At 40.6% G+C, this 12,847-nt stretch overlaps 1 protein-coding gene across 1 annotated transcript; it reads right to left on the bottom strand.

Moving 5' to 3' along the window:
* Nucleotides 1–1,470: 1,470 nt before the first annotated feature.
* On the bottom strand, nucleotides 1,471–4,697 carry LOC309689644 (prostaglandin E2 receptor EP4 subtype-like). The gene is made up of 2 exons (XM_082506215.1): nucleotides 3,630–4,697; nucleotides 1,471–2,372 (listed from the first exon to the last, which is right to left on the bottom strand). Exons 1-2 carry the CDS (start codon nucleotides 4,440–4,442, stop codon nucleotides 2,025–2,027), a joined length of 1,161 nt encoding a protein of 386 aa, XP_082362341.1. The 5' UTR covers nucleotides 4,443–4,697; the 3' UTR covers nucleotides 1,471–2,024.
* Between the last annotated feature and the right edge of the window lie 8,150 nt (nucleotides 4,698–12,847).

The raw sequence follows: 12,847 nt of genomic DNA, 5'->3' as shown, positions 1-12,847 counted from the left end.
ACCCGTCCATCCAAATACTGCAGCAGGTAATGACCAGGTAATGCAGGGGTGGGCGATTCCAGGCCCCGAGGGCCGGTGTCCTACAGGTTTTAGATCTCACCTTGGCTCAACACACCTGAATCACATGATTAGTTCGTTACCAGGCCTCTGGAGAACTGCAGGAGCTAATTTAGCCATTTAAATCAGCTGTGTTGGTTCAAGGACACATCTAAAACCTGCAGGGACACCGGCCCTCTGGGCCTGGAATTGCCCACCCCTGAGGTAATGTATTTCCAGTCTCCTGTTGTCCCGCTGCTGTATAAAATCTGCCTCAGGGTTCAGCAATTTTCATTCAGACATGTTCTTCTACAACCTTGGTCATCTCAAAACATCTGTTCTCCTTTGACCTCTGTTTTTGACAAGCCATTTACACTCAGAGAAACTCCCTTGACTGGATGTTTTAAATCTTTGTGCAGGAAAATCCCAGCGGATCAGCAGTTTCTGAAACACGATTAACGTCCCTTAAATCACCTTTCTTCCCTGTTGATGCACAGTTTCAAGTATCAGGTCCAAGTATCTTGATTATGTGTGTGCAGCGCTTAATTTCAGGAGAGCGTGTATAAATCTAACATGACATTTCAGTTGCTCTGTTCTGTCATGTATGTTTCTTCCTGGCCTCAAATGTGTGCTTCTTCACTTAAAAACTTTCCAGTATCTCTGCCACTGTTGTGCAGATAATATAAAAAGTGGTGATGAATAAAATGGCAATTTGGTATTTGATTAGGAGCTAAAACCTTATTTATCTCCCAGTTTCCCAAAGGCAAAACCACATGTTGATGATATATTTTTAAAAAAAATGTCAGTTAGTTCCCCCTAGTGGGCACAAATTAATAATGCAGCACAAATGTCAGCACTTTTAAGTAGAACTGAATGATTTACTTGAAGCTCCGAGTGTACGCTGTCATGTTTGTTTACACCAGACTGTGTTTACAAGAAGTCGGTATGGTAACAACAGGCACAAGTTTCTTTTATGTGGCTCCACGTGATCTTTCAGAGGAGGACGCACATCTGCAGCGTGTCTTTGTTGGGCACACGGAGCTCACTTTCTCCTCTTTCCATGTTATGATGGATGCTGGCAGCCTCAGTTAGCCACCAGTGACAGCTCTTTAGTGTTCCTCTACACAGGAGTGCAGACTGTTAGCATTAAGGCGAAAGTGTTTTAGAGCTTAGCTGCCTACACACAATGACTAATGACCTGATTTCCCTGCATTTGTTTTTTGGCGTGGTGGGGTTTTTTAGTTTTGTTTTCAATGTATTTGTCATAAAGAAAGAGATAAAGTGGATGTGGTTTTTTGCTTCTCTTTCATCCTATGTACTTTTTCTTTGTTGATGTGACCTGTTGATGTGACCTCTCACTATTTCACTTGGCTCTTTCTGCGCCCATGATTTCATTCCAGGACAAAGACAGTTGACTGATTTTCTAGTGCAAACATGAGTCTTTATTACAAACAGCCATCAGCATATTTTGGTCAGTGCTCTATTAATTTCATATGTTTCTCTTGATGAAAAAGAAATAACGAAACCCACACAAACCATCGGGGAGTTTTCCATAAACACTGTTGGAGCTGAGGGAGGATCCTGTCCATCACAAGAACCATCTGATGGCTCTTTGGCACTGTCAGAGACATCTGGAGGAAGGTGGAAGGGGAAAGGTGGAGGTGAGCCCCATGAGAGATGACATTCATCTAGCGAAAGAGTGTCTCAGCTAGGCGGAAGCCACAAGGGGAGGTTGGACAGAATGGAAAGGCTCGATCTATCATTGCACTTCAGTAACAACAACTCAATCAAACATTGTTTCTCTTTTCTTGTCAGCCCCGTGACATACAACTCTTTCAGTCAATAAATAATCCTCCAGGTGCTCTGGGGATCCCTCCGTGCTGTGGGCCCACCACATCTTCATCATCAGCGGCTCTGAGAGAGAGTCGCGTGTGAAGCTCTTCATGCCACCATAATGCAGCAAACATTCATCGGTGTCAAATATGTGCTCACTCAGCAGAGTCAAGTCTGCTGGAGGCTCTCTCCGTGTCGCGCGAAGTGAATGTGACAGTAGCGGGGAGCTGAGTGATGATGCTGGCATTGCACATCAGCTGGGTGAACACGCTGCTGTCCTTCACAATGCTGGTAGTAAATAGGGTGGTTTGCGTTAAAGGAGGGGAGCTGCTGCGGCTGCTGCTGCCTCGCCTGGATAAACCGAGGAACCGGCGGAACAGGGACTTCCTGAGGAGGATGTAGATCCAGGGGTCAAGGATGGGGTTAACTGAGGCTATCCTGATGGCAGCCAGGTCTGCTTTGAAGTTTTTTTCATCACTGAAGCAGTTTGCAAACACACGGACCTTAAAACAGAAGAAAGGAGCTGTTATAATATATTTCTTTAGACTGTTAACCGCTCATAAGCAGAAAGATTTCCTGTTTTGTCATCTTAAAAAAGAAAAGTTTGTCAAATCAAATCAAATTCCTGGATTCCTGGATTGAATGAGCAAACTCAACATTAAGGCGCTGTCCTCATGTAGACTACACCTCTGGTTACAAATATTTTGCAAGCTGTTGCATTATTAATTTCTGCTATTTGGGTTTAGCTGGACATTGTAAGTATAAAAAATAAACGTTAGCTTTGAGCAGAAAATGACTAATAAAGTCTGTTCTGGAGACAGGGACTTTATTTTCTAACACAATAAAATCCACATTGTTTAACACAGTGTAAACACTTCATGGCTTTTCTGAAAAGCCAAAATATAAAGTCCCTGTATGAGGTGAAGAGAAATGATCAAATTTTATCCAATTAAAGGCAGATTACACCCTGCACCAGTAACCAGCCTGTTGCAGACAACCATTCACAATCACACCTATAGGCAGTTTAGAATGAACCTAACCTCCTGTCTTTGGACTGTGAGAGGAAGCCTTAATACCACAGTACACAGGCAAAATAAGCAAACTCCACACAGAAAGGCTTCAAACTTCAAACTCAAACTTTATTGGTGTGAGGGAACAGTGCTAACCACTGTGACCAGGTAATGACTGGACTTTAGAAAACAATATAGATTATATTCATCAAATATACAAGAATATTTAATGAACTGGCATGCAAGTTAAATGCCTAAAATGTGAAGGTAGCCCTGCTAAACTGTCACCAGAAGTTTTCAGTTGTAGTCATTTTAATGATACATATTGTTGTGTGTGTGTGGGATATATATTTATCCAATTATATTAGGTTGAACTTCTGGAGTATCTGATGCTGAACGTACTGAACATATTTGCTGGAATCAAGCAAACTGAGCAAATCAAGCACTACGTTCGTCCACTTTTAGGTCCTTTTACAGATTTAAGTAGTTCCTCGTTATTTCACAGGCAGTTGTTGCCTGTGAAATTCAGGCTAACTGCGTGCATCGCTTTAGAGGAAAAATAAGATGGAAAGTGGGTAAAATTATTTTTGGCCAGTTTTAATTAAAGCTAACGACGTTAAAATGCATGTTTCGCACTGCTGTGTCGATACTAATCAGTACAATACTGGTAATCCTCGTGTTTATAAGTGCCAGGCAGTGTTACAACAAAGTTTCTCTGCGCACCACTCGTTAATTAAAGACTTCTCTTACCACTAGTGGGGCTGAGCAGGCCAGGACCACCACGGAAGTCATCACCAGCACCGCGATCATTTGAGTCTCTGCGGCCGAGGACAGAGCTCTCCACCTTTCGCGGACGCTGCCTCTGGTGACGGGCAGCTGCACGACCCTCTGGCGCATCATCAGCAGCGCGCCGCACACCGCCAGGTTCAGCAGGATGGTGCCGAGGATCAGCAGCAGGCTAACGACGCTGTACAGGACGAAGTAGGTGGTGGACACGGGGTCGTGTTTCCTCCAGTCGATGAAGCACCAGGTTTCGGACGGCTGCAGTGTGCTATTCGCCATGCCCATCATTGGGAGGCAGCAAAAGAAGATGTGACTGATGTAGATGAAGAGCAGAAGCTTCTGCGCGAAGCGTCGGTCCACTCCCCACCGCTGGTAGGTGTACGGGCAGCATATGGCCAGGTATCGCTCTGCTGCCATGGTGCATATGATGCTGAGTCCGGTCAAACCGAAAAACAGCAACAAAAAGGACTGAAACTCGCAGACATGTTGGTCCAACAGCACATTGGGGTTAAGGTAGTTGGCTATAGTTATCGGACTGGCCAGGCAAGTGCCCAGCAGGTCCGTCACCGCCAGCCCGCACACCAGCGTGTAGAAAGCTGAAGATTTGCGCTGCTGTCTTGATACCGAAAGAACGATTATTGCAATTAAATTCCCAACGGCGCCTCCAGCAAACATAAAAATCGGTAAATTGATTGATTTCTCGACACGGTCTGTTTGTGAATTCTGAGTCGTGGTCTCGTTTATTGAATAAGGTCCGTGCGTAGAGTTTGAGCTTTCCATTTCTATCCACGAGATAGCCTTAGTTACAGACGCTACCTGTGGTGTGTTGTGGGTTTGGAAGCGCAGTTCCTCTTCAGCCTACTGCAAGAAAAGATAATGACTCAGCAGGGGCATGTTCTCTGGTAGTCTCATCCCCTCTGCTTCCCAGTAATCCAGAAGTTACCGAGAGGTCGTGGCGCACAGTTGTGGGCAAAGTGGTGGGTTGTCTCTAATATACTGAAGCATCCAGCAGTCTGACAGAAGTGATGGATAGGATTTCCGTTCCCTTTCTCATTTGTCAGTGAGCCGTCAGTGATGTCTGTCAGGAAGTGAACTGAACAAGGGGGTAAAGAGACGACAGTGTCACAGATGAGACTTCAGCGGAATTTTCTGTGTTAGATATGAGTCACATTTGGTTACAAACAAAGATCTAAACGTTTGAGGCAACCGCTAGATTAAGTGATGTGCGTTCGATGCGCGCAAAAACAAACAGTAAAGTTAAATATGATAACTGTGCCTATAGCCGCTTCCAATAACACTGTTGAAAAGTTTTCAGTTTGAAGAATAAAATAAAATTTAAATGCCAATTACACGTTTAAAGTGTGCCCCACCCAAACACTGTACGTTTGTTTTTATGAATGTGAGGTTAATTGATAATGGATGGATGGATGATGGATATTTAAATGAAAGAAATGCAACATATGTTTACGAGCATGGTACTCCAAACCTTTTGTCTTTAATAATCCACACATATTACTGTAAACCTTTTGCTAAAGTAACTTAATACTAAAAATCGTTTATAGTGGGGGTGTCAAATATGAGGCCTGGTGGCCAGAATTGGCCCAGCAAGGACTCCAATTTGGCCCCATGGATGGCTTTAAAAATGAATGATGGGCTTAAGTTTTGAACTTTTGTCAGTATTTTCATACGTTTGACAGCTTTTAATAAATATCTCTCCCACTGACAATCATAATACACTAAAGTAATAAAGTAACGAATCAATAATTAAATGACAGAAACGTTTCTGTTATTTCTTTACTTTACCTTTTTATTTACTATAGAAATTTCTGTTTTGTCTTTCTTTTACAGAACTTTTTTTTTGTTCCACTTATCCTTATCAGGGTCACAGGTTGGCTGGAGCCTATCAGGACTTTTACAGGGCAAGAAGTGGAGTACACCCGGGACAGATCAACACAGAGACACTCACATTCCCTCCTATGGGCAATTTTTATCATATTCACTTAACCTAACCCCACTAACTGCATGTCTTTGGACTGTCGGAGGAAACCAGACTACCCACTCAAACATGGTGGAGAGCCATCGAGCCAGATGGTGGAGTCGAACACAGGACCTTGTTGCCGTGAGGCCATAGTGCTGCAGCACCATGTTGCCCTTTTCTGTTATTCTGTAGTAAATGAAAGAAATGGTGGCAGCGTGAAAAAATAAATATGTTCTCTGTAATTTTACACATTTATTTCTTCATGCTGTTTAAGTCATTTAGAAAAAGGATTTACTGTTGAAAATGCACTTTTTGTTTCTTATATAAAAAATATCTCAGGGATCGTAAATGTGTAGTTAACTGTCTTTAGAGTGACAGGAAGGGGAGTTTCACAGGTCTGGCTCACTTAACATCAAAGTGCGTCGTATGTGGCCAACCACATAAAACAGTCCAGTGCATGAGTGTAAGCATAAATACTGTACTCTGTACAAATGCATTGCCATTTTGTTGGTTCATATTCAGTGATGATTAAAGTCCCATACATTTTGGACACCAACTACTATCAGCCACAGAAAGCTATTAAAATAAGAGCACGTTGACTGCAATTGTTTTCCATGAAATGTCATCATCTTTCTCTGAGGAGTATTTCTTAACTAGAAATGGGTGGCTTGGATTTCCACATGTGGTCTAATTCATTCCAGAAATTGCAGATGTAATAAACAACATCAGAACTTACAAATCCCAAGCAAATTAACTACACATCTGTACTACTTCCTATTTTTCTTTTTTCTTTTTTAACTCAAACTAATTAATAACGTTTCTGTTTGTGTGTGATGCTCTTTCTTTGCTCAGCAGTGGAAGAAATTATATGAGCGGGAACATTACATCAAGTGGAAAAGCTTTTGTCTATCATTTGTTCCATAGGGTTTCTGAGGGTGCTGTTTTCCCAGTGATGAACCTCTGGGTGCAGCACGCACCTCTGTCCCAAACAGAAGTTATTGTAAATGGTAGTGAGGAAGAGCAGAGCCCCGACAGACAGCAAGAACACCCGGGACGTCATTGCACTTAGCCTGCTCCGACTCTCCAGCCGTCACACATTCATTACAGTGTGACTTATGTTTACAGTGAGGAGCAGCGGAGAGGGGGTCTCTGTCAGCAGGCGACCTTAAAAGACAAAACAAAACACCTCTCTGAGAGGTAAACTGCTGCTGCCCATGCCTGCTCATGCAGACAGAAAGGAGCTGGCAGACTGGAAAAACAAAGACACTTAAGAGATGCCAAAGCCTGGAAACTCCAAGAGCAGATGCAATGTTGCTCAGTCTACAGTGAATCACGGGATATTTAAGACGTCAGTGGTTTATAGACTTCTCGAATGCTGTAAAGTTAATGCATTTATTGTAAATGCACTTAAAATGTATTATCTCTGTCTGTGGTCTCAGCTGTGGTCTGGCGCTATAAAAGTGTCTGTGACTTCACCGTGTAAGGAAACAGCACAAAAAAATCCAGCCTTGTGCAAAAGTCTTGAGCCACCACACATTTGTTCATATTTTGCTTCCAACTTTCTTGTATTTAAGAAAAAATAAGACTTTCTGAAGGGTCTTCAAGCTTTTTCTTTGGACATTGGCTGCTTTTTCACTCATTTTCAGTCCAGTCGGTAAGCATGACCATTTCAGAGGAATCACTGTGTTTTTTTAAGCCACTTAATACTGACCTATGAATCATTCCAGCATAAAAAGTCACCTACACTACACACAACACTGGCATGAGGCAGTGTTGTGTCTACAATAACAGACAACTTAACAAAGAACTAGTTGAAATTATATCTTTAGGCACTTTGTTATTAGTAGTCCGTCACGTATGCCTGTTTCTTTTGTCGAATCTACAAAAACAAAGATAAGTGTGACAGGAATGAAAATGGTACTTTTATTTCTACAGTGTTGTTCAGGAATATTTCAGCAAGCTTTGGAGTGTGTCCATAAAAGAATGCCCAAAAGCTAGAACAGATGAACAGTATCTTAAAGTTATCTTCTGTTCACCGAAGCTTCATCAGATTTGACTTCATCAGGTATGCCAGATTAAAAACACACCCCAAACGCAATAAAACAGAACAAAAGGCAGCCAACATCCAAAGAACAGCTTTGAAAGTAAAGAACTATTCCTGAAGACTACATCACAAGAAACTGCGAGAAAGCTTGTCTGAGAGAGTTCAGGCTGTGCTGAAGAATAGAGGTGGTGCTGTAATTTCATGTGTGTTTGCACGTTTCATTAAATCGCTGCATTGATTCTTGCTAGCAAAATATAAAGAAATGAGGGTTGGTTCAAGACTTGCACTGTACATAAAAGTCATTATGAAGACATTTTCATGAGATTTTTAGCAGTTTATCAAACACTGAACTTGTGTGGTGGTCATTTGTTGCCATGTTGGTGACGTCTGCACATCTACAGCAATACAGGTGTTGATGCACCGAGGACAAACTTAAAGAATCCCAGTCACCTTCTAAGATTACCTATGACCGATGACCTACGCAGACACACAGGACAGGTGTTTTCTTTTTTAATAAATACTCCCTTGAATATGCAAAATAATCAGATTTTAGTATGAACATGTCTCCAAAGTCTGTATTAAAGTCTTGAAATTTTATTCAGTCCACTCAACGGACTAAAGAATAATCCAGAATTAGGCGTCTTTGAGTTCTTTGGATCTTCCTGTTACCGGAATCTGTGTGTTGGATTCAAAACTAGCTTCTAACTAACTTTTTTTTTTTACATAAGAAAGGTTTTATCCCAAGGTTTTCTTTATTTAAAATTTTTTTTGTTTTTTTTTCTTTTTTTCTCACTTTAGGAGCAGACAGGAAGTGTGCATCTAGCTTCAAATTGTTGTTGTCTTATATCTGTTTAGTCTGACCCTTTCTAAATCTGGACCCTCCTCACTCCTACTCCTTTGTGGAGTTTAACAGGCATGAGAACACAGCACTCACCCCACTGTGCCACAGTTATAAATATGTAGATTTAAGGCAAAAGTTACAGCTGATTATTTGAGATGCCAGCGAGTCTAAACACGACCCACGGGACATTGTGGCTGGTAAACTCACTAACAGCAACAAATGAATTCCAAGTGATAGTTTCATCAAGCCCCACAAAGTATTTGGTGTAAAAGGCGTTTGGGGATTTTATAGGGGAGGGAAACTGAGGAGAATTGGACTCTGCTGTTTCCTGGAAGTGAGTCAAGATTATCTCCTGGGTCCCCGAAAGCACAAAGGAATTCAGAGTTAAGGTCAAGCCTTGCATAAGCATGAGCATAACATAAGCATTAGATTAAGTTAGCCACGGTAACAAAAATAAAAAAAATAAAATAAATATCAGGGAATCAAGGAAAACAAAATCACAGCCCCCACGGACATATGAAGTTAGCTGAAGTATTGTGTTCTAAATAAACGATGGAAGAATAACAGGAAAGCAAAGGCATTCATACTCCTAATATGAGCTCATGCAGTGGTGATGTTTAAGCGACCGCCGAGGTATGGCTGTCAGTCTCTACAGGATGTAGGATAAAAAGGAGAGCATTTATTAATATAATATAAAATTCTGTGACTGTAACTGGGGGAAAGCTGCCCATAACGTGGACAGAGTGGTTATCCAGATAGTTACAGTTAGTTTTTTCATTTTCATCTTCGTACACCGCTGCAGTGCATTTTCAGTGAATTAGAAAAAAATAATACAGATGTGACTGAAGTGCAGACTTTCAGCTTTAATTAGAGGGTTTAATAAAAGCATTGCAATACCTTTTTAGGAACATTACATCCAGTTTTTATACACGCTTTCCTGTTTTCAGAGGCTCAGTAAGTAAATTCGACTCTTGACTGGCTACATGAAACATGTTCCTTTGTTATTGCCTGACAAGTTAAGGAGTAAAAAGGAGGGTCTGGCATTGTGTTGAACCTGAATTTGATAGCATTTTACTGAAATTGCCCAAAATAAGGTCCACAGAGATTTTGAAGGATGGTGATAATATTAGGCTGGAAAAACAAAATAAACGTATCAGAGAAACAGAAAACACTTTAGGAGAGCCTCAGCAATCTGAGATGAGTGCACAATGGTGGAACATCCCCGAGCAGATTCGTCCGATCAGACAGCGCTTCACACCGTAAACTGATATTGACCCCAAGAGTACTGATAAGAGTTTCTCAGGGCAAAGAAATAGTCAGTCACCTGATCTGAATCCAATGGAGCAGATTTTCAGTTATTAAATACAAAGCTGGAGGCAGAGAGACCCACAAACAAGCGGCAACTGAAACCAGCTCCAGTGGAGGACTCGCAGAGCTTGTCAAGGGAGGAAACACAACATGTCCAGGGGTGATGTCATGTGCAGAGTCACTGACTGCAAAGGATTTTCATCAAAGTATTAAGAACAGTCATTATATTTTAAATGATCTTAGCTTATTACGTTTCATCCTCTGAAAACATCAGACTTTGTATAAGAATGGTTGTAGCTGCTAAACTGTTAGTTAAACACCCTCTGGTGCAGAAAATACATTTTCCAAAAACGTATTAACCTAACCTTCTAGTCTGAGAGCTGAAATCAGAGCTGAAAGCTGAGCTGAAATCAGATCTCGCAATAGGATAACAATCCCAACAATACAAGTGCACCAGAGCGGAGAGGGGGGGAAACAAATCAAGACGTTGTAATAACCTATTCAAATGAAATGCTGTGCATAAATGAACGTCCCCAATTCTCATGAACTGGAGCGGCTTTATAAAGTCGGTGAAAATTCCTCCACATAGATGTAAGAGACAGCTCAAGTCATACAGAAAACAGTTACTTCAGGTTATTTCCTAGCTTTATAGTGTACACACTTTGTATTACTGCAGTTTGCACTGTTCTCTTACACAATGTCAGTTTTACCTTTACAGTTTGCTTGAAACTAACTTCACTTTTACTTTTTAGCTAAATCCCACAAAACCTGAAACTGCAGTTTTTTCTGTTTTTGTTTCTTTTTAATCAATTAATCAATTATACTATTATATTATTACTTGTTTGCTTGTTAGTGTGAAGTTTCAAAGAAAAAAAAGAAAACCTTTAAGAAATTATGAAAGAAAAAAATCTTCAGAAGAAGAATAGGGGGGTCGTGTTTCTGGGATATATAGTCTTTTGTTTCATTCTCTGTCAGGATGATTCCAGACTTCTTCAACAATGGGGAAGTTTGAGGTCTGGGGAGGCCAATCCACTGCACTGGAAGTGTGTTTGAGATCTTTGTCATGTTGAAAAATGAAGCTGTTGCCAATCACTTGTTTTCCAGATGGTATTGCATCGCGGATCAAAATCTGAAGGTACTTTTTCAGCATTTATAATTCCATAAATTTTGACAAGCTCTGAAACAGCAGTGCCTGAAATACAGCTCCAAACCTCCACCATGTTTTACAGATGGATGTAAACACTCGCTGTTGTACCTCTCTTGACGTCCTTACCTTGTAAGGACACCGTTGCACCTCTCTTGGCGACAGTGAACAGTGGATGGATCAACTGAGGGTCCAGATGAAGGTCTTAACTCCTGTGTCAGGTCTTTGCTGAATTTCTCCCTATTATTAAGAAACATTTAGTCCATCATTTCTTCTTCATACATGATGTGCTATTGTGACAAGGTGCTAGTAACAAAGTGCTTAAAAATATAACTTAAAATGGGCTCTTTGAATAGTAGTGTAGAAGTGTTACGTGGCTTGAATGGTCAGGTACAAGAACTGGACTGAAATGATTAAATAAGCAGAAACAGATCTTCTGTTTTTATTTAAATATAATATACCATGTTCTGACTGAGAGATTTCTAAAAAAAAATAAAATAAAAATTAACTACAGCTTTGCTATCACTTCTGACATAAATGAAGACATAAAACTAAACAGCAGTGACATTTGTCGGGTTACTGCAGTTGGGCTAGCTGGTATATAATGATGGCTACCTACACAGCTATGGTTACCATAATATAACCAAAGTGAAGCTAGAGGGTGAACGACAACTTTTTCCACTTGAAAAAAGTTAACGTGAGGGTTCCCGATGGTTAGGAGGTTAGGAACAAATGCAATTGCGTGGCAGGATGCTGTAAATGTACAATCAATCAATTAATCAATATGAGGTTAGTCATTAATATACTGCTGCATGGGCTGGGCTGTAGTTACAGCATAAGGTTTTAAAAACTAAGCTTTAAAACTTGCTGCAGATGAATAGTGGTAACAAAAACCAGGAGAGCTTGAGAGTGATCACTGACTTTTTTAGGGGCTTGTTCAGATGTGTATTTAAGTCCTGTGTCTCCTTCTGTTCCTTGTCGGGTCGTCTGTTTGTTTTCATGTCAAGTCCGAGTTTTTGATTCCCACTGTTCAAGTTTGAATTATTTCATTTTACGTTGTTGCACGTTCCTGTTCAGTTTCATGTTCTTGTCTCTTTTCATTGTCTTCATAGATAGTCATGGTTTTTCCCAGTGTAGATTTCAGTTTAGTTTCACCGCACCTTGTTTTTCTGGGTTTTTTGTATCAGACTCGCTTTTTGTTAAAAACACCAGTTCATTTCTCCTGTGTGTCCTTTTTGGGTCCGTTTCACAAACACACCGGCGTAACCTTGCCGTGACATGGAGTCTATCAAAGCAAGCCATTAAGTATACATACTTAATGACATATACATATAATTCTTTATTTATTCATTAAATAAAGACTTATGACACCAAACTGACCGCAAACATTACTCCTCTATTCATCAATTCCAATGAAAAACCACCTTGACCCACATGCGAAGCAATTTCAACTGAAAAAAAAAACAACTTTTGCAAAACCACATGTTGTTTCTGTAGCTTTACTCCATCTCGCTTACATTTATATAACAAAGAAAACTCCCTTTTAATCTCTCTGCAGCTCATATTTCTGTCAGCCTCTCTGTGACACATCATCCAGTTATAACCACTATGATGTATTTAATGAACATGATTAATTTCTTCCTTAATCTTTGCATGCTCCGATGAGAGCGACACCACATGAAGACATTCATGATGAACAATGTAGTTAGGAAACATCCACCATAGAGCAGCAGATGAGGATGAGAACATCCGCTGAATCCATAAATGTGGTTCTATTTAATTCTTGTTGGGCTGTTTGAAAGATATTTTTTGAGATGATAGCTTAATCAAAAAAGCAAATCCCTGTTGTCTTTCAATCTCCAGAAAACCC

Source organism: Aulonocara stuartgranti (assembly GCF_965226115.1).
Source record: "Aulonocara stuartgranti genome assembly, chromosome: 15".
NCBI lineage: Eukaryota > Metazoa > Chordata > Actinopteri > Cichliformes > Cichlidae > Aulonocara > Aulonocara stuartgranti.
This window is presented reverse-complemented; position numbering and strand designations above follow the sequence as displayed.

What these genes read in the sequence shown, in the direction of transcription:
- LOC309689644 (XM_082506215.1), bottom strand. Translation starts at nt 4,442, where the DNA reads ATGGAAAGCTCAAACTCTACGCACGGACCTTATTCAATAAACGAGACC. An exon ending in CCTGCTCAGCCCCACTAGTG is followed by an intron (nt 2,373 to 3,629) that starts GTAAGAGAAGTC and finishes TTCTGTTTTAAG; the next exon opens with GTCCGTGTGTTTGCAAACTG.